Source organism: Mycteria americana, chromosome 3 (assembly GCF_035582795.1).
Source record: "Mycteria americana isolate JAX WOST 10 ecotype Jacksonville Zoo and Gardens chromosome 3, USCA_MyAme_1.0, whole genome shotgun sequence".
In the NCBI taxonomy this organism is placed as follows: domain Eukaryota; kingdom Metazoa; phylum Chordata; class Aves; order Ciconiiformes; family Ciconiidae; genus Mycteria; species Mycteria americana.
The window spans coordinates 64922653-64947494 of NC_134367.1; the positions used below are offsets into that span (position 1 = coordinate 64922653).

At 35.9% G+C, this 24842-nt stretch overlaps 1 protein-coding gene across 6 annotated transcripts in view; it reads right to left on the reverse strand.

Moving 5' to 3' along the window:
- Window positions 1-24842, reverse strand: part of AHI1 (Abelson helper integration site 1) — a 103711-nt gene that overhangs the window by 49129 nt on the left and 29740 nt on the right. For all 6 annotated transcript variants that reach the window (XR_012775274.1, XM_075498792.1, XM_075498791.1 and 3 more), the window contains 6 exons: window positions 22929-23158; window positions 21403-21506; window positions 20688-20806; window positions 17486-17616; window positions 16027-16167; window positions 13756-13958 (listed from right to left, as the gene is read on the reverse strand). Coding sequence is in view for 5 of the 6 variants with exons in the window: in XM_075498792.1 (XP_075354907.1) it covers window positions 13756-13958; window positions 16027-16167; window positions 17486-17616; window positions 20688-20806; window positions 21403-21506; window positions 22929-23158 (928 nt within the window). In the remaining variant the exon portion in view is untranslated. The remainder of the gene's footprint in view (window positions 1-13755; window positions 13959-16026; window positions 16168-17485; window positions 17617-20687; window positions 20807-21402; window positions 21507-22928; window positions 23159-24842) is intronic.

Consider the following 24842-nt stretch of genomic DNA (forward strand, 5'->3'; position numbering starts at 1 on the left):
CAAAACTGATTTCTGCAAATCAATAAAGCATACTTAGACCAAAACACCAGACACTTCCTTTATGCTACACAAAAAATATCTGCACTCCGAATTTCCATAGCAACAAAGATAATGTAGTTAAAATCTGGTTTACTATGGAGTGTCTTGATATACATGCAGCTATGACAAAACAAAAACCTTTCCCAAACTTTACTCTTGATACATTATCCCATAGAGCCTATGTAAAAAATGTATTATGACAATCTTAGGTTTTTACATGATCCAATTGAGAATTTTACTGTTTGTTAAACATATTTTCACTGCCTGCCTTGATAATACAGCCAAAGGGGAGCGGAAATAGGCCTTAAATAAAATATTTGTAAATTTCTTCAAACAAAATAGATTCATATACTAAAATTTTTTGAGTTATTTACATAAACCAAGATAATTCTTGACTCTTTCAAAAGTCAAGCCTATTCCACAATCTAGAATAAATGCATATGGTCACTTAATCCAACTGAAAGCCCACAATCAGTGGAGCACTTCCTTTAGCCTCAATAAACTCTAGATCAGACCCTTTAGTTGTGGGCTGAAATAGAACAATGACATTTTGCAATTTTTCAATCTAGCGGCTTCTAAATTCTATCTAAAGAAAGGAGGCAGCTAAAACAAAGTGAATCAGTGGCTTATTTCCAGAAGGGATATAATTTATATAACTACTATTTTTGTCATTTAATACATATTAAACAATTCAACAGGTTTCACCAATGCAGAGTATTTGGGCATTGGCAAGTGTACTGGGATGCAGGTGACATAGCACTAAAAACGTGTGTTGAGTAACTTGACTGGGCCATAGAGGATATCTGCTATCATCTCCTCTGTATTACTACACTAGACCTTCATCTTAAATCCATGTTGCTACACAAAAATCAGATACATTAATTCTACTGAAAGAAGTTTATTATAAAAACTGTCTTTTATTAGTCAGGTATTCTCTCAGCAACTGCGTGCAATTGTAATGACTATACTCCAAAACTGACCAGAAAGAAAAGCAAGACAGAAAATCAGATCAACCATTGAACGTGGTAACAAAAAACACAAACAAAAAAAGGCATTAAACCAGCTAGATTTTACTGCAGTGTACGAATTTAACAGAATGTTAGCAAACAGTAGTTGTGAAATGTAAGCAAAATGGAGAGGCCTGTTTTTCTGAACAACAACAAAACCAATCTGCCTTTCTTACATTTACATATGCAAGTGACTAAGTTTCATTAATATAAAGTTTTCTCTGATACACACAAATATGGTGGAAAGCCATTAGCTTATGTGTTTACTCGAACACAGAAAAATAATCTGTTCTGCAAATGTGTCGAGCTCAGTTTCCCGGTGTTTCATCTTCTTTTATCCACTGTTAGCTCTAGTAAGAGCCTTCCTGCAGTAAGACAAATGAGATTATCTCCTCCCTGCATGAGTTTCTTGCTGAGTGCACACTACACCAATCAGTGATACAAACATATGCTTTCCAGTCAAGTATTTTCATGGAATTCACCTTTTTGGAATTTTCTTTCAAATTTGCTATCAAAAAGTTGGTTTCTGACACTACCAGGGAATTAAGACAGGTTGAATATAGCAGCCTTTGGAAATCAAACTAAACACAGCAGAGCAAAATATTTAAAACTAGCACTTAACAGACACTTTCCTGGTTCATCCTGGACGGAAAAAAAAATACCAGGAGAAACTTGCCTCGATTGTTGTGCTTGAATGAATTATAGAAGAGATATGGAACTCTGTATGTAAATTATTCCTGTACAGCATTTAATTCTCTTCTCTTTATTTTCCTGCTGTATTACCCAAATACTCTCATTATACATGCCAAACAGCATGCTTTGAAATCAAATGCAATCAACACGTACATTAGAAGACTGAATGTACGCTCCTGAAGATTTAAGAAAATTGGCCTTTTTAAAATGCAAAATAAGTTCTATCTTACAACTCTTCCTTCCTCTCCAAGTCCTTAAAAACAAGATAAAAGACATTTTTATAAGAGATATTCAAAAGAAAGTTTTAAATTTAAGCAGTCTTACAGGCATGATTCATTCTTCCCCTTAATGGCAGTGAAGCTCAGTGCAGGTGAGCTATAAAAGACTGCCCATCCAAAGTAAACACAAAATCAGAGTTTTTATGACCTTTCTGCCACTAGCTCTTAAGTATTATTTAAATCTCTAAAAGGCCCAAAGAGGAAAAAAACCCCTTAACATTATAACAGGAGAAGGAACCACTCAGCTAATAAGTGAGGGCTAATGATTCAGCAGAACTGTTTCCAGATGAAGTACACTGTCCTATGAAGAATAATTAATTCTCCTACAATAGACAGATATAGACTACCTACAGAACAGAATGAAGCAATCATTTTTTTTGAAATGCATGCTGTGGGAAGGCATTGCTAAATACCTTTACAACAACGAGCAAAGTTGGCTAAGATAGCCAACCATCAATCTACTTATTTTTCACAACAGGCTCCGCTTGCTTCATGCACAAACCACAGCTTTATCAAAGACACAGTTTACTACTATCCTGAATTGAGTAAAACTAAGAGTTATAACATTCATGTAGTTTTTGTAGCAAAAAAAGATACCTACATAATTTTTGCCAAGTTTAAACAAAGCTGATTTGCATTTTCTTTTGTGTTAGGGCAGCTCTATGCAAATTATGCAAATACACATTTTCAGTGGAACTAGTTTTCACTTTAAAAGTAAATTGCATGAGACAAAACACAGAATAATGCAAGACTTGACAAGCTGACAACAAATTTCTCTTTTTCCTGAGAATGCAATTTTTTGCAACCTTTCCAACCAATATAATCAACATTTCCATATATACTTGCAAGTCAAATAAAGTTGGCGAGCTCTATACTACCTCTTATTCTTCTAGTTTTGGGCTTCCCTTTTGAAACTTCAAGCCTCTAGGACACTGTTTTTAAAGACAGTTTAAAAACATTATTGAACTATGATTCTGAAGAATTCAAAAGCTGACAATTGAAATAAAAACAAAGCACAAATTCTTCTATTTTTCTCAATGCTAGAAGAAAATACATAGGCAATAATGCTTAAAGTAGGAGTACAGTACTACAGCTTTTAAATTTGCAATGTAAGTTTGAATCAAGTTAACATCTACGTAAAAACGCAATTTCTATGACAGTAGTGTTAGGAGGACTCCAATGAAGGCTGGGATTCTATTCCAGTAGGTGTACTGCAATCACTTGGAGACTAATCTATTCTGTTCTCTAAGTAACTTCTACATTAAATGGGAAAACCAAAGACAGCTAAAATAAGGTATCATCCCATTACGCATAGGCAAAACCAAAACATACATACTTTGCTTGTCTAAAACAAGTGTGTTCCTCTAATGCTCCCTACAGTCCTCTTACTCTGATTATCCAGATCAGGAATTCATCTAGACGGCAATATAGTTCCCTCGTAGCTTGGGTGCTCCATTGTTTTTCCCCATAGAAGCCCAGAAGTGACCAGAGCATAGATATGAAAACTGAAGCTAGAAGGCGCTTGATCCTAAAGTTTAGATATAGCCATTGTCTACAGATGACATGTCTCATCACACAGTAATTATATATATTCAATTCCTTAGTTCTGCCAGAGAGTTCCGGCATTCCAATTACAGGCTTACCACAAAACCTTTCTTCCCTTAAAAAAACAAACAAACAAACAAACACCACAAAAACCAAAAAACCCAAAAAAACCCAAAAAACCAAACACCAAAAAAACTCCAACAAAACATTGTTAAGAAGAAATTAAGATTACTATAAGCATTTAGAATAGTAAGCTTCCTTCTTTTAGTCACAAGGAAAACCAAATTCTTTGTACAAGACACAAAACAGTTAGATACAGGCTCAGTTATACACAGGCTGTGTAGACTCACTCAGTCATTAACCATAGAGAGTATGAACTTTCCTGGATTGGATAAAACTGGTATTTCATCTTAAGAACATGCCTGGATATACACATTTTAGCAGAATTGGCCAACATCATCACCAATAACAGTAAAAAGTAGATTTGTCTTGCTTAGTAAGAGCCAAGTAGATTACAATGTTAACTGTGTCCTCTTCTGAGGCTGGTTATGATTCTTGCTATCAAAGAACAAATGACCAGGAAAAAAAAATAAATCCATGACTTGACTTTAGTAGTTAAATTTTAAAAATGTCTTTTTTGATGTAAATGAAAAATGGATGTAACCTGTGTCGCATACAAAACACACCGAAAGATACTGGTCCTATGACTTCATTTCTCTTCCTACTAAGGAAAATAGACACCAGAAATTCTGACTCACAGCTTGTCAAATACATATAGAAACCTATTCCTCTGTACCTGCTGGTAAGAGACATTAGGACATGACTCTAAATACAGTATACAGTTTCAGGTAATCATGTAACCACTCAGACATTTGTAAACCCATCCCTCCCCACGTATTTGTTTAGACTCTAGGATTTTCCCATCATATATAAAACCCTTTTTTGGTATATATTTTTTAAATTATTTTGGGTTTTTTTTCCACAGAGATGTTAAAAAAAGATATATTTCTGTGAAAATTTCATTATCATTCCTATTATTCTAAAAAAAGTATAACCAGGCTTGCACTTCACTAAATTGTTTTTAAAATTATGCACTTAAACAAAAAGTGTAATCTGATTTCTTATGCTGACAAGCCCTCATTTGCTTATTCCAGAGATTAACTGCAATGTAACCATAAAGAGAGAAAGGTAAAAAAAACCTGACCAGATTTCCCCAGAATAAGCAGCACTTTTGGATGTAAAGGTAAAAGATATAGAAAATAACCTTATATTTGAATGAAAACCAAATTGCTTTCCTCAGCTAAGAAAAAATAAAAGGAATCTGTGAAACTTTATTAAAAAATTCTGAGAGGTTTAATCTTGTATATCCTTCTTTAACTCTCAATTTACAGTATCTCAGTATTTGAGCCATGATCAATGTTCCCTTCTGCTCCCGACACGTTGCAAGAAACTCTTATCACAGCCCCAATAACCATTAAAGTTGTCAACGTTATTAAATTAATTGACTCAGTGCACATTTATAGTATTTTCTTTCATAAAAAGCTCTTAATAAAAGCTGCTTTCTCCACACCTTGGTGACAATAAGCCAGCTGGCACAAGGAGATATAATTTGCTGTCTTTTACCAGCATGAGTGAATCTAGCTTTCTCTGCTCTAAAATATGATTTGAATAAACATAGTATTACTCAGATGTCCCTGTTTACTTTGTTCAGCAGGGGGAAAACAAACAGTGAGTAACTTTTCCTTAACACTGTACAAACATTTATGGAGAGAAAACTAAGATGGTAGAACTGGAAATAAAATTAAAGGACCGATCAGTAAATTCCACACACATTAAAAATGCCAAACACCACCTTATTTTACCCTCTGATAAAAATCATTATGAATGGATATAGTTTTAATGCTAAAATATGAATGCAATTCATTTCTCGTGTCTGACATACCTTTTATATAAAGCATAAGCCACTGAGAAAAATATAATGCTGAAAAAGGTCAGCAGCAGAACAAAATCTTGTGTCACAGCTGACTGCAGCTTATTATTGCTACTTTAGACCTCTATTCAAATAGTAATGTCAGCAAATATTAAGCAAGAATTAAAGACAGATATCCTCTGCTTACAGCACGGATAAAAGACCATTGCTGTGTAAGTATTACTGCCCTGATACTCTAACTAGATTCATATAGTTCCCTTACTTCACTCGAGTAAAAGGCTGAGAGCATGCAGATTTAAATTCCATATTCACAGAAAAATTTGTAATGACTCCCTATGATAATAGGAATCTGTGTATCCAAGAAAAGATGCACACAATTCCTCATTAACTTTTATAATTAAAAGGATAAAGAAATAGTAGAGAAATAGTTTGGAATAGAAACTCCTTATATCTATTGCTAACACTAAATAGAAGCTTGGAGAGAGGAAAAAGTCCTTAATATAACTAAATTACATATTCAGGGAATTCAATAAATATTCCCATGACCAGATATTTGAAAGTGCAGTCTTACCATAATAAGCCAGTTCAGTCTCTTTATGCTCCATATCAGCTACCACTCTAGTGGAGAATTTCAGAGTTCTGGTACCAGATCTTACTCTGGAGGAGGCTCAGGCTGCATTGCTGCCAAGCTGGAAAGCATATTTATAATGCTCTACCTATTTCTAAGGTACCTACCCAGACAATAATCTTTACTTAATAGTAAAAGCAAGATATTTTACCTATTTTCTATTATTCACTGGATAAGTGTGGAAAGACTAGCAATTACTGCAGAGTAACTAACTGTGGTAAATCCATACAGATCAGTATGAGGATAGTTTGTGAAACTACTCATGTCACATGCGTGCCAAAGTTCCTTCATTTACAAAATACAGACAATGGTTTCTTTTCTTTTATATCTATTTTGACTGTGTTGCTTTAAAATTCATCTGATGTTTGCTAAAAATGAGGAATGCCTAGAAAAAACTTCTTACTAAGCCAAGAATATTCTAACATAGGAAAACATTACAGATTTTAAGGATCTGACCTGTTTTGTAAGATTTTCATGGGGGGGTGGGGGGGTAGGGGGGACGACGACCAAACCAAACCAAACAAACCCCCAAACCAACAAACCACAGAAAAAAACAGCTATTTGTTCAACTTTTTCTAACACAGGCAACATAATTAAAACTGGCAAATTTAATTAATTGACAAGGAAAATTCATTACAATTTCCAAAGCCTTACTTTATAACAAACTACTTCTTAAAGACATACAAAGTAAAATTCTGGCAAAACTTTCATATGCTATTAAGTATTTTACCTATACAAAGCTTCTAGTAATACTTCAGCTATTTCATATCAACAATCACTTTATGCCACCACAGTGATTCAACAGTATCTGCTTGGCAAATGGAAAAAAGGTTTATAAGAAAATTTTGTATCCAGTAAATGAAATGCACAGATCCAAAAGTGGTTCCACCATGGCTTATAAAACACATCCTTCTAAGTCTGCAGTTGGGAGTAGCTATGTTTAAAGTAATCACAGAATGGTTTGGATTGGAAGGGACCTTTACAGGTCATCTAGTCCAACCCCCCTGCAAGAGCAGGGACATCTTTAACTAGATCAGGTTGCTCAGAGCCCCATCCAACCTGACCTTGAATATTTCCAGGGATGGGGCCTCCACTACCTCTCTGGGCAACCTGTTCCAGCTCCTCACTACCCTCATTGTAAAAAATGTCTTTCTTAAATCCAGTCTAAATCTGCCCTCCCTTAGTTTAAAACCATTACTCCTTGTCCTGTCACAACAGGCCTTGCTAAAAAGGCCTTGTTGTAATAATTGCAACAGAATTTCCTAGAGTAAGAAAAACATTTCCTAGCATTCTGAAGAGGAATATTGGAAGAGCAATATGAAAAAGAATACAGCACTATTCAAAAGCACCAATTTAAAAGCCCTCACTCCAATAGAATGTATTGCACAGATCATCAGAAAAATGATTGCCTACGTTACAGGATCATGTTCTCCACTAATATGATAATTAATAACTAAAACCCAAACCTATCATGCAGTGGGCCATATGGATCCGACCTGAAATTGCTATAAAAGCAAAACTGGAAGAAAAGTAACCGTAATAAACACTTTAAAATTCAACTGAACTTTAATGGATTTTTAAAAATTATTTACTAATCTGATGTAATGAAAAGAATATTAGTAACTCTTATGGAGAATTACCACACAACCCACTCATAAATAACATGATAATGCCACATACTTATCAGTATAACTTTTATATATATTGTATATATACTCCATAACATAAGAATAATTATGCTGTGTTGGATCAAAGATCCATCCTCATGTTTTTCAACAGTAAACTAGCAGATAAGGTGCATAAGTTTAGAGTGATCTTTCTCCTCTGGGCCCTTCCACTTTCATCACTCAACAGTTTATGAACTTCTTGAGTACCAGCTGGCAGTAATACTGGTTCATTGGGCCAATAGCTTTTGCTGAACCTCTCCTTGATGAATTTGCCCAAAATCTCTGTGATCCCATCTACACTCCTGGCCTTCACAGCACTCTGTGCATGTAACTTTAGTGCATGTCTCCACTTCAGATGTGAGAAATTTTTTTTTTCCAATACTGTTCTTGATTTCATGTATTTCTGTCACAACTTTCCTCTCACTCATCTCCACCTGCACAACCTGCAAAGCTGAGGAGTTCCAGTTTAATCTCGTTACATGCAAGCTGTTCAATAGCTCTTGGCATTTGTGTTACTCTTGTTTGAACTTCTCATTTTACTATATTCTTTTTCAGAGGTGGTGGCCAGAACTAATTACAGTGTTGAATATATGGGTTCATCCTGGATTTCCTAAGCAGAAACACACAAGCATCCTCCTCATATTCAGTTTGGAATGGATCTTACTTATGGTTTCCTAAAAACTATTCAGTTACAGTTTTGTTTTTAATAAGAAATAAAATTAAGTGCTTTTTTGCCTTTTTAATTTTTTTTTTTCAGCTGTGGTACACACAGTATAAAAAAATGGCTTCCTATTAATTTGCAAGTTTTCTTTGGGAAAAACGTAAGAGAAACTTAAGACAATTCTATGAACTTAGTGAAAAAGAGGCTTTAAAAATACTGCAAATTTCTTATACATATGATAGATAAGATTACAGAATATCAGTACCTCCTCTGACAGTTTGTAGATAAAAATGTTGTATTACAGGCATGATCAAGTGAAAAAGCTATTTCAGTCTGCAGAGACATTGCAGCATCACCTTGTACTTGGCCAAAAACATTCACAGAATTGGTAATGTTTTAACAAGAGTTTTCAGCACTTAATATATTACAACCCTCTGGTTTTCCATCTTCAGGTAGGAGTTGTAGTAAGTTTCTATAGAACTCTTCTCTTCCCAATCTGCACTAAAATCCAGAAGCCAAGCATGGTATTTCAGAATCTACCAAAACCAAGATGACTTGGAGGACAGATTCTGACAAGACTGACAATGGTAGCATAAAAAATACACACCACTTTGGCATCCAGCTCTGCCTCTAGGTCTTTGTTGCAGACAAAAGGGCAAGTTTCCAGCTTCTTCCACTTGATGGCTTAGATAGTATCAGTATCATGTTTATGTGTTCACTAGAAAGGTTGCATGTTTTTTCTGAAAAGCAGTGGCTTTAAATTCTGTTCTGTTTTCACACAACAAGATGTATTTTGCATCTCTACTAAATTCTAAAAGGAGACCATCTGGAAGGACTACACAGTATAGTATTTGATGCATACTATATCAAAGCATCATATATGACCATACTTTACAGCCATACAACTTAATGATGAAAGTTCAGTACATTTCATGCAATCCGAGGTATAAGCTTCTGGATTCTCTCACAGTACCTACTCCCTTAATGAATTCTGGCATAGTAATAAATACACTCAAAGGACAAAAAAAATTCAAACAGTTTTAAGTAGTTCTGTATATAGGAAAGAATACTTTTACATTCTACTTGTCTAATATTGCACTTAAAACCTACTGAGTATCAGAATTTTGGTAACCACTTTGATATCCTTTTAATAACAATTTTTTGAAATACATCACGAAATAAAGATTGGAAAAGCCAAACATACTTTTAATTAATGTAGAAGTATCCACATATTAAGAGATGAGGCAGCCAACATATAATTGATTCCAGGACTAGTACTACAGAGTATATATAGATGCTGTCCTTAAGTGCTACAAAGGTTTTTTTCTCCTTCAAATTATAGCATGAAAGTTTTGACATCTAAAAAAATTACAGTTTCAGAGCTAGGACATTATACCTTTAAAAGAAACCCTTCTCCCCATTATCTACATAACATACATCCCCCCCTTGTTATGCAAAGTCATAAACAGGTATTTTGATTACTAGAGAGAAGTGAAATTTTAAATACATAAATGGTAACACCGAATGAAAAGCACTTATGAGTTCTTTCAACGACTAGAGATGGGTTAAGTGTTTTCCTATCAAAAACTTCTGTGAATAGAAACATACATTAGCAGTTCCTTGAGGCAGACATAAATAATAATTGCTGCCAAGATTCACTGTACTGTAATTTCTCTATGTGGTAAAGAAGCCCATTCTGCATTCTGGTTTCATAGAGAAATTCATATTTACTTTTTGTAACAAAATGTCCTAGCTTTTGTGAATTACTAAAGCTTTAGCCCCATATTCAACTCTTGGTTCTAATTACGCATTTTCTAGGCTAACAAGAAGGTAATGTTGCAGAAGAGAAGAAAATAAGCTTCCTCTATCATTCATTAAGGTTCCTGTTTAGGTAGCAAAGAAGAAAAACAAAAAAAGAAACAAACATTGGTTCTAAAGGGACCTGGAAAGGAGGCACTGGTCACAACCCAAAAAACCCAAGCTCATGCAGGATCAGCATATTCTTTACTTCTACCTAGCTTAACCCAAATTTTAATGTATTCGCATTACATTTTCAAATCATATATCTAAGTTGCAGAGCGCCAAACTTTGCACTTACAAGTTAATTTTATATCTATTAGTTACCACTGTTAAGTTCATACACATTGAACCCAGAGACCCCTGTGTTGGCAGATCTGCTGTTCAGAGGTTCCAGCACCTTTGTCGCATAAAACAAGACCCCAGGCATGACCTCAGGCCAGGTTTATTGTCTACAAGGTATGCTGCCAACATGCGTGTCCCAACATGGTAATCCCTACGTGTCTGTGACAAGGCACTGGCATGCAAACATGACCAAAAGACCAGTAAGAAGCCTACATAGTTTCCAGTTCCCTTTTATTTTTCCTGTCAGACAAATGCATACAAGATAACACCTGTGTCCTCATTTGGATTTTCATACTCCAACCTTATCACAGGGCAGCCTGCAACCCTACATGTGGCTTAATAAAGACTCCTTTCTCTGTTTTCACTCGTCTGTGAAAACTTGAGTACACTTGGGTATACTCTGACATATTAGCACATTCTCACATACGTGGCTGAGTGGCAACTTTTATGAGGCTTACTTTGACAAACACTTTAGCAAAGCATTTACATGAGCACACATTCTAACAAGCCTTCCAGCAAAGCCTGCACTTACATACATGCATCATTTTTCACATGAAAAAATGGAGTTGAACACATGTAAATGCATTCGCATCTAAAACTGTAATTCCCAATTACAAATTAGTAGAAATGTTAAGTTTTAGTGTTGATATATTACACTCTGGGGCTGTCCAGAATCTCTGATAATGCAGGCACACAATACTGCACCCACATGCAAGAAATGATCCTATCCCTGCTTGGAAAGGAGGTATCGCTGTCCCCTGAGTCTCATGTTGGATTGCTGAAAAGATGAGTATCAAGAGTCCTTTCAATGAAAAGAAATCTCCTCCCAATATCTCAGTGGTTCATAAAGCCCTGCAAGGAAGCACTCTCAGTTTCTATAATCATCACTGCTCTGTGACAGACATCAGACTGGATGTTGACTCTTTCAACTGCCATCCTGTACTGTTTTGGAAACCCACATGGTGAGAAGACTCAGATGACCTTTCCGACATCTCCCATATATATGGTCAATGGGCAGAGGGTTTGGAGTATACTGTCCAAAACTTTGATGATGACTCTGCTCACAGTGGACTTATTCACCCCAAACTGGTCATTGAGTAATGGGAGTTTAGGGTTACAAAACTCCAGTAGCTGAAAGTTATTCTCTCAAACGCAGCGGTAGACATATCTATTTCACCTAGCTACATGGTTCCATGGAACCACTACATGGTTCTGCTAAACCAGATTTGCCTCCAACAGCCCAGAATCCATGGCTAATCAGGGACTAAACAGTTGCAATGATAAAGACTCCCAGAAATTCATTATCCCTGTCTTCTTCCTCAGACAGCAAGACATCCAGAAGAGTAAAAATAATGTCTTCTGGAATGTCTTCCCAGACACAAGGTTACATGCTCCATTCTCTCCGTATTTGGCCTCCGTATTTATCCTCCCTGGCTGATAAACAACTTGAAGGCACTAGGGCTCACTTGTAGATGAGCAGAACAAAATAAGCAGAAAACAGAAAAAAGGCTTGTTTCCTTATGTGAGGCCACATGTAACTGTAGAGGCAGCAGCAACATGCTACCATTATCCACGTGAGCTACAGTGCAGTATTTCATAAAGGGGTCCACTGGGAACTCACAGTCCAGAAAGCAAAGGACTGTGGGATCGCTTTCTTTTGGATAGTTTTAAAGCACAGGCATAATGGTGATGTCCAGGCCAGGGAACCAGCCTAGATCTAACCCAAAGCAAAACCCCTAAAGCATGATGAGAATAGCTACAGCATCCTCAGTAACAACTGCTTTCACATACTCATCTGCTTCTTTTGTGCTTCACTACTTATTAATGTAGACAAAGCCTAAAACACATTAAAAAAAAAATCTATATGCACTCAAAAGTACTTAAAAGTGAAAAATAATAAGTGCAAACCCAAATGCAGTTCATGTCATTGTGAACAGTAATTATAACTGCACAGTGCTATTCAGCAATATTCTGCTGTGCAGAATATTCTTGTCGCATGAAAAAATTGTCTCAAGTTGGGGAATTTCACTTAATTAAATTCATTGCCAATTACAAAAGCTTTAATTACTGATTTGGGTATTGAGAAACAAGACAAATAGTCAAACAAACACCCAAAGAAAACACTTTTCCTCCCTGTTTGTCTCAAGCAAGCTTTGCTTCAGACACCTCCCTCTCCTCCTTCTTAGTCCCCAGCGTCCTTGCTTTTGCCATTATGTTACACTCAGTCCCTTCGGTAAGGCAATGGGTGGTCCAGGAGAGTGGAGTTAGTGCATAGTGGCTTGCTCTTCTTGTCTCTCCTTGTTTCTTACTGCTTTCAACTGCCTTAGCGTGTGTCCTCCACTGGCTGAAATCCCCTCAGGGCCTGAAGCTGTCCAGTGTGGATTCCTCCATGGGTTGCAGTCCCTTCAGAGGTGTACCTCTGTTTTCTTTTGTGTGTCCTCACACATCTCCTCATGTCTTTCCTTTCATGCCTACTCCATTACCTTCCCCTGTATCTCCATTTGTGCATCGTTTTGTGTCCCCTGCATCACTTTTGTGCCTCCTCACATCCCTCCTCCTGTATCTCCACTTGTGCCTCCTGACATGCTTCCTCCTCTGCTTTGGTGTCTCCTGTCCCTAGTAGCTGCCGATCTTTCTTAAATATGTTTTCACAGAGGTGCCATGTGCTCTTCTGTTTGGTTCCAATTTCAGTTGTGCAGTGGGTCCATATTGTCCTTTGCGGAACTGGCTCAAAACGGCTGTGCCCAGCACAGTCCATGATCTCCTCCCACACAGGTCAGCCCTGCAGCCCCCCCGCTACAAAACCCCTGCCATTTATGCCACATACCATTCTAAAGGTGAATAGAAAAAAAGAAAAAAAGAAAAAAATTTTCTAAAGCTCAGACATAATGATCTATGGAGTAAATCATATGAATGGCAATGGGCATTGGCAGAAAACACCCCTTGTCATCAATACTTGATAAACAAAAATAACTTAGTTTTATGTGATTAATCTCTTCTAAAGAGCTACTTACAGGTGAATTAGTATTAGTGAGAGATGTGTTCATTTCTGAAGAACAGATCCCAAGACTACATATATATGTTTTGTTACATATACCAGTCCCAGAATATGAACTTTGGCTGAGATGACTATATACTTCTGGAAATTAATTAAATTTGACTTACCATAACAGAATCAAGTTTTTGTTTCACCTTCTGCATTCTCATTGATGCTCTTGCAACACTGACAAACTGATCTGCCGGAGACATCACTGAACTTTTTTGTATAGGAATTTCAGAAAAACTGCTAAAGAACTGTGGCCCTCTTGGTGCAGCTGTGGTAAGGGACGAACCGAGATCTTTTACAAGTTCAGCTTCCTGTTGTGCAACTGTAGAAATAACCAATGTTAATGTGTCAGGTGAAGCCTTACATTGCCATGGGAAAAAAAAAATAATTGAACAATCACTGTCATTTTGCCAGCCATGTCTTCAGTGAAACACCATTAGCATCTGTAGTAATAGCGCTATAGGGAAAACCTGAAAACGACATGAAATTTTCCCCATACTGCCCCATTTCCCCCAACTCTTCCTGATCACAATGTCTCCCTTCTGTTATCTGTGTTCAGTAGCCTCTCACACAGAACTGATATTTTTGTATTGCTTATAAACAAGTGTTCTCCATGCAGAAATATTTGGGGGCGGGGGGGGGGGAGGGGGAGAAAGGAATGTTTTCAAAGGCAAGAAATATAGCTTGCACTGAGTTCAAGTCACCTAATTTACTAGGTACATCTCACGTTTTTTCCAGCCTAGTCCAGCTTAATTCAAGTGAGCTTATTATAATTCAGTAAAATTTCAGAAGCTGCTAGACATATATACAGGCACAGGAGGCATTCTTAGGAGGTAGCCTGCTCTAGAATAGGATACTTTTGATGAAAGTTGTGCTCACTGTCATTCAAACAATTTGTTTGACTTTTGCAATTTTTTGTACTGTGGTCTCAAGCCAACAAAGGTTAAAAGAATTCTTCATGAAAGTTTTGTCCAGGATATTCATAAAACTATTGGTGTATGTAAGACACATACTGTTGGAGTCCTAAAAACTGTGTCAGTGACTAAAATTAGTATTACTATATGATTAACTCTTTTAACACTAAGGCAGTAAGACTATCTTCTGAAAGCAAAGTGTGTGCTTTTAACCAAAAAAGGAACAAAAAGTTAGTAACAGACAATGTATAGAAGACCACAACCTATGCAAAATCTTACTGTCACCAGTGACTTAGTTAAGCAGTCAGATGATACAAATAACTACCAGTGTGATATCTGTGTGGTCTCTAAATATACACACACACACACACACACACATATATATTAAACTACCCTAATAGCTTTTTAAAGACTCACTGTCTGCTGAATAGTCAAAAAATTTTAAAGAAATCCTTCACCCGAAAAATTTTCCATTGCTCTCTAGAATGCAGGTATCTTACTGGGTTGAAGTTTAGCACTGAATATTGATTGTAAAGTCATTCCACTTTATTTTCCTGTAAAAGTCAACCAGTTCAACAGACAAATAACCTAAACTGTGAGATTTGATATGAGTAATCTTGTTAGTACATGTTATTTAAAAAGCAAATGTATAGAGACAGGATTAGCTTTATAAATCTATTTTCACTACAAATATAATTCAAACAAAAATCTGTTATAGATAGGCAAAATTTATTGCATAATTCATATTAACATTATCTACTGTCTAGATGCAACATGACATCTGAAACTACATCCTTAATTGAAACAATGACACTGCTAAGCTAACCACAAAAACACAACATCAGAAAAGCCTGTAAAGGATAGTCTGAATTTTATTTTGTATATTAAAAATTCAAAGCTAGCATTTATCACTATTGTCTGTTTAATATAATATGGGGAATAAACGTATCTCTCACATAATCACACCACAGACGTAACACCTGTTTATTAAAACAATCTATACACTCTCATATTAATTCATTTCTATACAGCTCCTTAACATTATTTTGTAACAGCCAGCACAACATAGTAATATCTCTGTTAAGCTATTCATTAATTTTCAGAATGACAGTATTTTCTCGCTCCATAATCCATCTTGATATGGAAAAGGGGCTTTTAAATATTTATATGACTCTGCCTATATATGATAAAGCACTGTAAGAATCACACAGAATGACATACAATAACACATTTAAACTTGAGGCTGCAAGGGACCTCTGGTGAATGGCTAGGCCAAAGCCCCTGCTCAAAGCAGGGTTACCTAGAGCAGGTTGCTCAGGGTCACGTCCAGCTGGGTTTTGATATCTCCCAGGATAAAGGTATGTATTATCATCAAATGACTGTTTTCTTTTTCCTTTAAAAGAAGTACAAATACTAGCAAATCACTTCTAAAAGTAAAATATTTACAGGTGTGTATCAAGAAAATTTGCACTGTACCTTTATAATCATAAATGTATACAAGTATTGGCTGGTTTTGACCAAAGGCACAAAATGACACCATGTGTTCATGTGGATGAAAGGCAACATCACGAAGTGGAGACGTGAAGGAGAGTTCAGAATATATGGCCACCTGATCTCCTACAGAAGTGAAATACTTTTATTAATACCATGGAAACATATTTGAGACAGCAAAATAACAGTTGGTTAAAGCTTGTATTACTACAGTGCAGTGACTGCCACTGTAAATAAATATTCTTCAGTCAATTTTCTTATTGAAAAGTATATTTGGCATAAGACAAAAAATATTGCATGCTTTTGAGTTACTGAGTAAGTCAGAAAAGTTAGTGCTGTTGCAACAGCTGCAGGAAACCCCAGAGGATGCACCAGGTTAGCTGAGTTCTCTTGTTCTGATAAGCAAGTTCTGGAAAGGTGGCGTTCCACAGTATTTGTTTGTGCTTGCATTTTGCCAGAGATCGCTATCTTAGTTGTGGATTTCCATTATATAATACTGACAACAGGAGTGAAAGTTGAGCACAAAATTATTAAAAAAATAAATAAAATTAGCTCTTCAGCTGATGGCATTATGAATGCAAGTTTAGTGTGTAAGCAAGAGTCAAAGCCCAGTGAATACATACTACTAACAAAATTTCTCCCTCCTTTTACTTTTATTCTTTTCTAAAGTTTTCAGACAAATTATGTAGTGGCATAGATGTAAGCTAATATATAGCTGGAAACGTGGAAACAAATTCCAAACAGAACTGTTGGTTAGCTGCCATTTTTAAAATATTTACTTTTTCCTTTTTAAAAATTATTTGGATCATAATTGGAGACAGAACATAATGTCATCAAAACCAAAAAGTGTATTCTGCTACCTTCTACTGTTATTTTTGTCCCTTTTACCTCACTGTACAACGAAGATGACAAACTCTTTATCTTACATTTGCTTAACACTTTTCCAGAAAGATTTTGGTAGCTATTTTGAACTACTCGGTTTGGGAAATAATTCACGAAGAAACCTTAGATTCCAAAGGCCAAAAATATTCAGAGTCTCCGATCACCCTTGGGAAACAGATGAATGAAGTAGTTCTCAACAAAAGCCTAATTCCCAAATCCAAAAAAACTCAACAGAAAGACTGATTTGACTTAAAACATTTTTGTGCTTTCCATTTTAAGACCCTCATCCACATGTGAAGAATTGCAGTACACAAAAAGCTGAGCTTAAGGCACTCCATTCCTGCTGGATATTACAAATGCTACCTCTCCCTATTAATTTTCTCTAAAGAATTAAATCTTACAGGTTAATAATAGCTATTTAAAAGGTGGAGCTAAGGCTTCAGGATTTAAGATTATCTTACTGAATTTTTATTCCCTATCAAAAGTGTTTCAATAAAGCTTACAAAAACCTTTCCCGCTCCATCTTGACAACCTGGCTTAAGACCATAAAATAATTAGTTACCTGTTTCTGGATTCCAAACATAAGCCTTTCCATCTTCACTTCCAGAAAACAGGAACGTGCCACATGGTGTTAAGGTGCTGTGAATCTTTTCTCTGTAATTTGTGGCACCTATGTATTTCTTTGTAGCCAAGCTAAAGATAAAGAATAGTTTGCAAATGTAGCAGATACATAAAAAGTTAGATTGTCTGTTCTGAAAGTATCAGTCCCCCTCTCTATTCCTCAGAAAAATCAATACACCTTGCATCCCAAATAGATATGCAAGTACCCACCTTTTGCAGAGTGCAGTGTTTACCCTTTCTTTCCCTGGCTTTGATAATGCACCTGAAGTTATAGATGAAAATGTACATCCTTGTCTTTCAGTAGAAAATGGAAATACTCAGATCTAGAGAATGGATACAGATGTAGTAATTTGCATTTTCTTGATCCCGGGCTTTTCCAAAAATGGGGAAATTGGCACTATTACTCCAAGCTCTGCCAAAAAAGTTTTCATTAAGCTTCCTGACCTTGATTACATCCCAGTAGTGCTTATATTTATCCAGCAGCTTTCTTTAGCTCTTCAGACTAATATCTCCTTGGTTAGAAAACCAGCAGTAGAATCAACAAATTTCAGACATCAATGTTGGTTTACTATTAACATTAATATTTTTAATATTATTGTGCTACTTAGGTATCCTAATCTTTTTTCAGTGAAACACTACTGGTCAGCATAGTAATAACGACCTACTAATGAACTATTGTCAAACAGTTTGTAGGCATCAAGAAAGAGAGAATCTGCAAAAGGATTTAAAGAAGCATAAGCCAGCTTGTAAGAGGTTATCTCAAACATGAGGTACAGCTTGGAAAGAGCTACGGAAGTTCGAAACGGAGACTAATACAGCAGTAATGCTGTGATGTGGAATTCAAGGCAAGAAGAAGGGCAATAGGCCACGACAGCCCTCAAAGACAGTAGACAGTAATTTTTAAAATATGTTACTGCAGAAAAAATGGAGGTACGCTGGGAGAAGTGCAATGCAGTTAATATGACAGGAAAAATATTTTTAACAATATTCTGAATAAATATACCTTAGATACAATTCTATTTGGCAAGCAAGAGAAAAGGATGCTTTAATGATCACAGTGCAAAACCATATTAGCCCAAGTAAGAGTTTTAGCTGTGTGAATAAGAAAGATAGTATCTCTGAGATGTCATGTAGAAGAGCTCTGCAAGATGTAAAACTAACCTGCGTACGAAACCCTAAGGAGAGGTCTGAACCAAAACCAAATCCCTGATCACATACCTGAGTGACAGGACAACAGCATTATCCAAAAAGATCAAAAAAGCAAGTTAAAAGAGGAAAGTTAAGAACAACTAGCTGTCGATCAAAGTGAATTGTGTTGATCTGTGACCTCCACCCCCTCTTTTCTCAGGCAGGGAATGAACAGTTAATGTTGACGTGTAAAATTATCACTGCTGGGTATCTGACCCTGTGGTTTATTGATAGACTTCAGCCAATGTAACTGTGGGCTGCGGTCAAAGCAGCAGTCCTGCTCCTGTCCTCTCCACCCTTATTTTCCCAGGCTCTCCCTCATTTCTTCTCTAGTGTTTGGGCAGCTATCAGATGAGTTAGATCAGATAGTTGATTAAAATGAAAATTAATCATTTGTATTTGTAGGCTGATTTTTAGTCAGATTAGTTCACTGATCTGACTTACCCTGGATCAAAAGATCCCTAGAGCTGACAAAAAGGAAATGCTAGGAATACATGGCCAAAGGTGTGGGAGATAGGAGGATGGTGTGTCCTGTGGATATAATTGTGAAATTGCACACCATATTAACCCTCTCTTAGAGATTAATATGCACGTCCATTTTTCTCTCTCAAACTAAAAATCCCTGCACTTTTTAGGAATGGTAGCGATAGAAGAACACTACCTGCTTCAAAAGCTACATGTTCCCTCTGTTAATCCACCAATTTCATGCTTCGATTGAGTGGATAGTTTAGCCTTCTAGCATGGTCATTATAATTTATCATTTACAGTAAAAGATGAAGAGTGCACTATAAGACTGGGAAGTCTTCAGCTAGTTCAAACATCTAACCCAATATATTATTTAAGAGCAAGATTTCCTGAAAGAGTATATATATATTTGCAAAAGTATGTTCCAAAAGAACATAGTTTCTCGTGCTATGAGAGCGTAAAGAGGTATTGCCCCCAGGTAATTTCATGTAGAACACCAGGGACCTTTGATTTTCTGCATGGTGAGGCGAGGAAGGGAATCCACAAAATTAAGGATAAATCATTTAGAAAGAGCATTCATATCTCTAACGTCACTTTCCAGAAGAGAACGTTCAGGTGTATCTTATCAATATGTGCAACTCACAGGAGTAAGACTCTTCTCAGTTTCACCCAATGAAAGGACAAGAAGGAATGGACACAAACTGAAATACAGGAAATGCCATTTAAAATTAAGAAAAAACTTCTTTTACTTTGAGGGTGAATGAACACTAGAACATGTTGCTCACAGAAGTTGTAGACTCTCCATCCTTTGAGATATTCAAAACCCAACTGGACAAAGCCCTGAGTAACATGCTGTCATGCTTTGATTATTGGGGTTGGACTGGACACTCTCCATCCTCAATGACTCAAAGTGATTCTGTGATCCCTTTGCTTTTTATTGTAGTTTATTATCAAAGAATCATGCTCACAACTATTAAAAATGAGAAAATAATTAAAAACTAAGTTAAAAATATTTCACTGCCTGCTTAATATACCATAATACATACATCACTGCATATTTCAGTATTTACGATGACAATCTTCATTCCATTTTATCATCAAAATACTCTTCCCAGAGTCTTAACAATGAGAAACTAATGCACAAATAAATGTTATAATTTCACAGTTATTTTCACACCCAGATTGCATTTTTAAAAGTGAATTCAATCTTTAGGAGACTAGTGGCTTCTCCTTCATGCCACCTTAAGCTCCCAAGTAATCTGGTAATTTTTGGATATTCTATTCTAAAAGACTTACCCAATATCACACAAAAGGTCTGTAATACAGCAGTGTTTTGAAACAATTTCCTAACCCTAATATTGCTATCCTTGATTGTTAGGACATCTTTCTTCTCTACAACTATATATTTAATAGTTTTATGGCACTTTATTTCCCCAAGTAAATTTTAAAACAAAAAGGAAATACGCACTTGTCACCAAAAATCTACTTACATTCTGAGATCCATGATTCTCACAGTACTGTCTCTGGCGTGGATCAATAAACGCCTTCCATTTGGATGCACCTCCAAATGATTTATCGGTGTTCCTTTAATATCATTTTCTTTTATTTCCTACAGAAAGAAGGAAAACAAAGTAAAAAATATAACTTTGTGTTTTAAAACGCATGTTTTTACACATTATTATTCATTCTTCTCTTGCATTACTCTTTCTGCCCACTTCATTCTATTAAGGAAAAAGTTTGTTCCTATATTAAGGCATTACATCCTAGGCAATCAACTTTTCACAACCACAAGGCAGATTCTACTGTGACTCTGAACCTCTGAAACACAGTTGATGACAGAAATGCTGACTGAACATTAGGCCTCTAAGGTATGAACAAAGGTGATTTGTAGAGCCTCTGGTCTATTTTATTGTCGTCTCTAGAAAACAAACCTAATGCATTAGCATTTATCTGTTAATACAATGCTATTAAACCTCAAGCATTTTCATGTTTTATATACAAAAAATTGAAGTTGCAAAACAATTCAAGAATTTTAAGTCAGTGAATCACAGCATGTTCTATCAGCTCTTTTGTACTGTTATTTAAAGAAAATACACCTTTTCAGTCAAACAAAAGTTAATGATAAAAAGATTTGAATTCATATCAAATGACTAGATTTGGAAGTTCACATAAAAATTACAATGCTAGTTTACGAAACCTGTATACCTTATTAATCCTCCAGTGTTGAAACAGGTGTTGAGAACTTCCTTTGACAGATGTATCCCAAACTATTATCAGTCCTGAACTATCTCCTGAGAACATGTGGAGCCCTGTGAAATAATACTGTCTTAAGTAGAAGAATACCACACAAAAGAACAAATACAGGAAAGGATGTATGAACAAGAAACAACTTTTTTCTATTATTTTTGTGAATAAGCGAACACCAATTCTTTCCTCTCTTTTGTTATGATATACTCATTGCAAATACGTTTTGCTCATACTGCATGACATAAATTGATACACAAGTTTGGATTCAGCACATAAGTCAGATACTGGAGTGCTGAATGTTTTTTCATTTTTACTCATATTCTAGAACCAGAAAAATAAATGAGCATTTATAGCTCAATGAGTTTCACATGATACCCTAATGCTTACCTATACATTCACTGACAGCATCTTGAACAAGAACAAATACTGTTTTCCAACAGTTGTTCTTAAATTAAGCACAAATACTTATACTTTATAAAAATGCAACTCTTTCCTCTTCGTAGTACCTACTCCCATGAATACCTCCAAAAATGAACCATCTAATTACTAATGATATCACTAATACCAGAAAAAGTCAAACACTTCCAAGTATCTTATTCATTCACCCATCTTCAACTCTTCCCACCCTCCACTAATACAGGTCAGTGCATCTCTCTCACTTGCTTTCAGCTGTTAATCTACCAGTTAACATTATTCACAATGGTCAAATCTCTGTCCTTCTCTCAGTTTTTTGTTCTCTGTCAATGTTGAAAACTTCATCACCTTCCCACTTCTTCAGTCTAGCATTAAAATTCTCACAATCTAACTACTGCTACCTCGTTTTCTTTATCTTTGTATTGAGCTGATAACTTTAAATGACAATATGGTGGAACTGTCTTTGCTACTGTTCTGATCATGCATTCTCCTGTTCTGAAGTTCTGTTCTGAGACTTCTCTAAAAGCTGGTTTCAGATTTCCTGCTTCTGCTTTTAAGTTAGTACATAATTCTGCCACCTACTTCTTTAGCCAAACCTGCCTTTTTTCCAACTTACCTCTCTATACTAACTGCTAGGCTTTTCACCTGCATCCTGATCCATTTGTCTCCTCTGAACAGTAGCAGCTGTGCTTTATGTTCTTCTAATTTTTGCTGCAACATGTACAAAACATTAGCTAACTAACAATAGCTAGTTATAGGGACAATGAAACTAAACTGTGACCAAGATTTGTCCAGTCATCATTGCCTGATGACTACACATTTCTTTGCTTGTCCTCCTTTCTACACTTACCTTTTCTAATTACTCTCAATTTATATCAGGGACTATGTGTCCCTTTGTGTTTGTCCAAGCAAGGCATCATACTAACATATTAATTGCAAACACAGCTAAAACTATTCTATTCTATTATAGGATTTCACATTGCCTCTATGAAATAAAGCAAACTAGTAACACTCAAGTTGGTCTTCAACTGAAAAGAAGACTATTTGAAAAAGTAATACTAAGTACATACCTTCTGCATCAAAACAAAGTGTGTTGATGAAACTTTTGTGACCATCAAGCTCCTGTAGCAGTTGCCCATGGATTTCTTTCACATTTGCATTCCAGATTCTAATCACAGAGTCATAACATCCCGTCACAACCAACGAGTCGGCAATTGGGTGGTACTTTGCAGTGTAAACAAATGAAGGATGAGGGAAAACTCTCACTGCAGATGCTGCCTGCATTTCTATTTTCCACATTCTAAAAGGAAAGGATGTTAGGATATCTACTGTATAAAGCAATCACATACACAGTTATAACTGATGCCATATTTTGTGCTAATGGTTCTAGAGGCAAATGCTTGCAAACACTTAACACCACCTGTTTATCCTACCAATTTGTTCCACTTATATTTAATCCTTTAATACAGTACTTTCTAACAAGAATTAAGACACATTTACTGCTTTACATAGTACTCTGTCTTCGAAGTAAATTCATGAGTACTTACTCATTTAATGGGTATTTTGCACATTTTAAAATACACATAAAGAATTCCATGGAATGGATCGGTTTCTTTCTTTCAGGAGTTATAAACAAATTATTAAGACCTTCTGGGGTATCACTCATTAAAAAAAAAAAAAAAAAAAGTACAAAAAAGTACAACAAAACCCCACAAAGGAACATAAAGAATGGAATGGTGGATCATGAAATATATGTGGGCAGCACATTTCAGAGAGCGCTCAGTTACAATATGGAATTTAATTGTTTCAGTGCCACCCTTCCAGGTGGGGCGACTACTTCTGGTGGCTACTGAAGAATTCTAAGCTTACTCCGAGGTGAGTTCATTACAAAACTGCAATCCCTTAGAGTATATCGATTAATTTGCAACTTAATGTGCAAAGGCCACAAGGAGTCTACCTATCTTTAGAATGGTTTTGCTCTAACAACATAAAAGTTAATTTATTGCTCACAAATAATGTGGGACTAAAGCTTGGGAAGGCTCAAGGGTAACATACAAAACACTGTATAAAGAAGGATTCACATAAGTCCCCAAATTTCCCTTCAAGTTGCCTTAGTACTCAACCCAAGAGATGATCCAGGTAATAAACTGACAATGACTTTAAAGCAATGGGGTGCCTTTTGGTCCTCATCCTTCAATTCTACCACGTTTCAATGGCAAAATGCTCCCAATATGAAAGGGAACAAGAAAAGCCTTGCCTAAACTGAGGCTTTTTAAGGAGCTTAAGGCAACGGACAATAAATACAGGAACTAACAACTCGTGCAGTGACTATGCATAGTGAACAGAAAAGGAGGCAGACCACTATAGTTTCAACTTGCTGCCACAAATTCAAGAATTGCAGAACAGCTGGGCCTTTTTGTAGGTAACATAAATGACCGAAATTGATATTTACGTCAGTATAAAAAAAATATTATTTCATCTGCTTCCAAATAAAAAATAAAAACATGGGTTAAGCTCTCAAAATATTCTTTTTATTCCTACATACAAGCAGCAAAAAAAAAAAAGGCAAAACAGTTCCACACATACAATATATCATTTAACAATTCTTCTGGCATTTTAATTAGGCAACTGCCTGTAGCATTACTGAGTTGCATAACAGAAACAAGATAGGGATCTGAAGAGCTAAAAGAAAAAAAAAGCCCTGTGAAAACCTATGAAGTTGCTCATAATAAAATTATGCAGTGTCACAGCCATGCTTTCATGTTTTTCTACAGTTTTGAGGGGTTTGATTTTAAACCTTGAAGAGATCAGTATTTTAACATTAACACTGCACTGAAGTACACTTTTAAATTGTAGAACAAAATGCGTACACAGTCTCAGAACTACTATCAAATTACATTTACAGCAATTTAAGTTGAATTATTTAACTATGTGTCCAAAAAAAAATTACATATATATGTACAGTGTGGCCGATTTATACACGT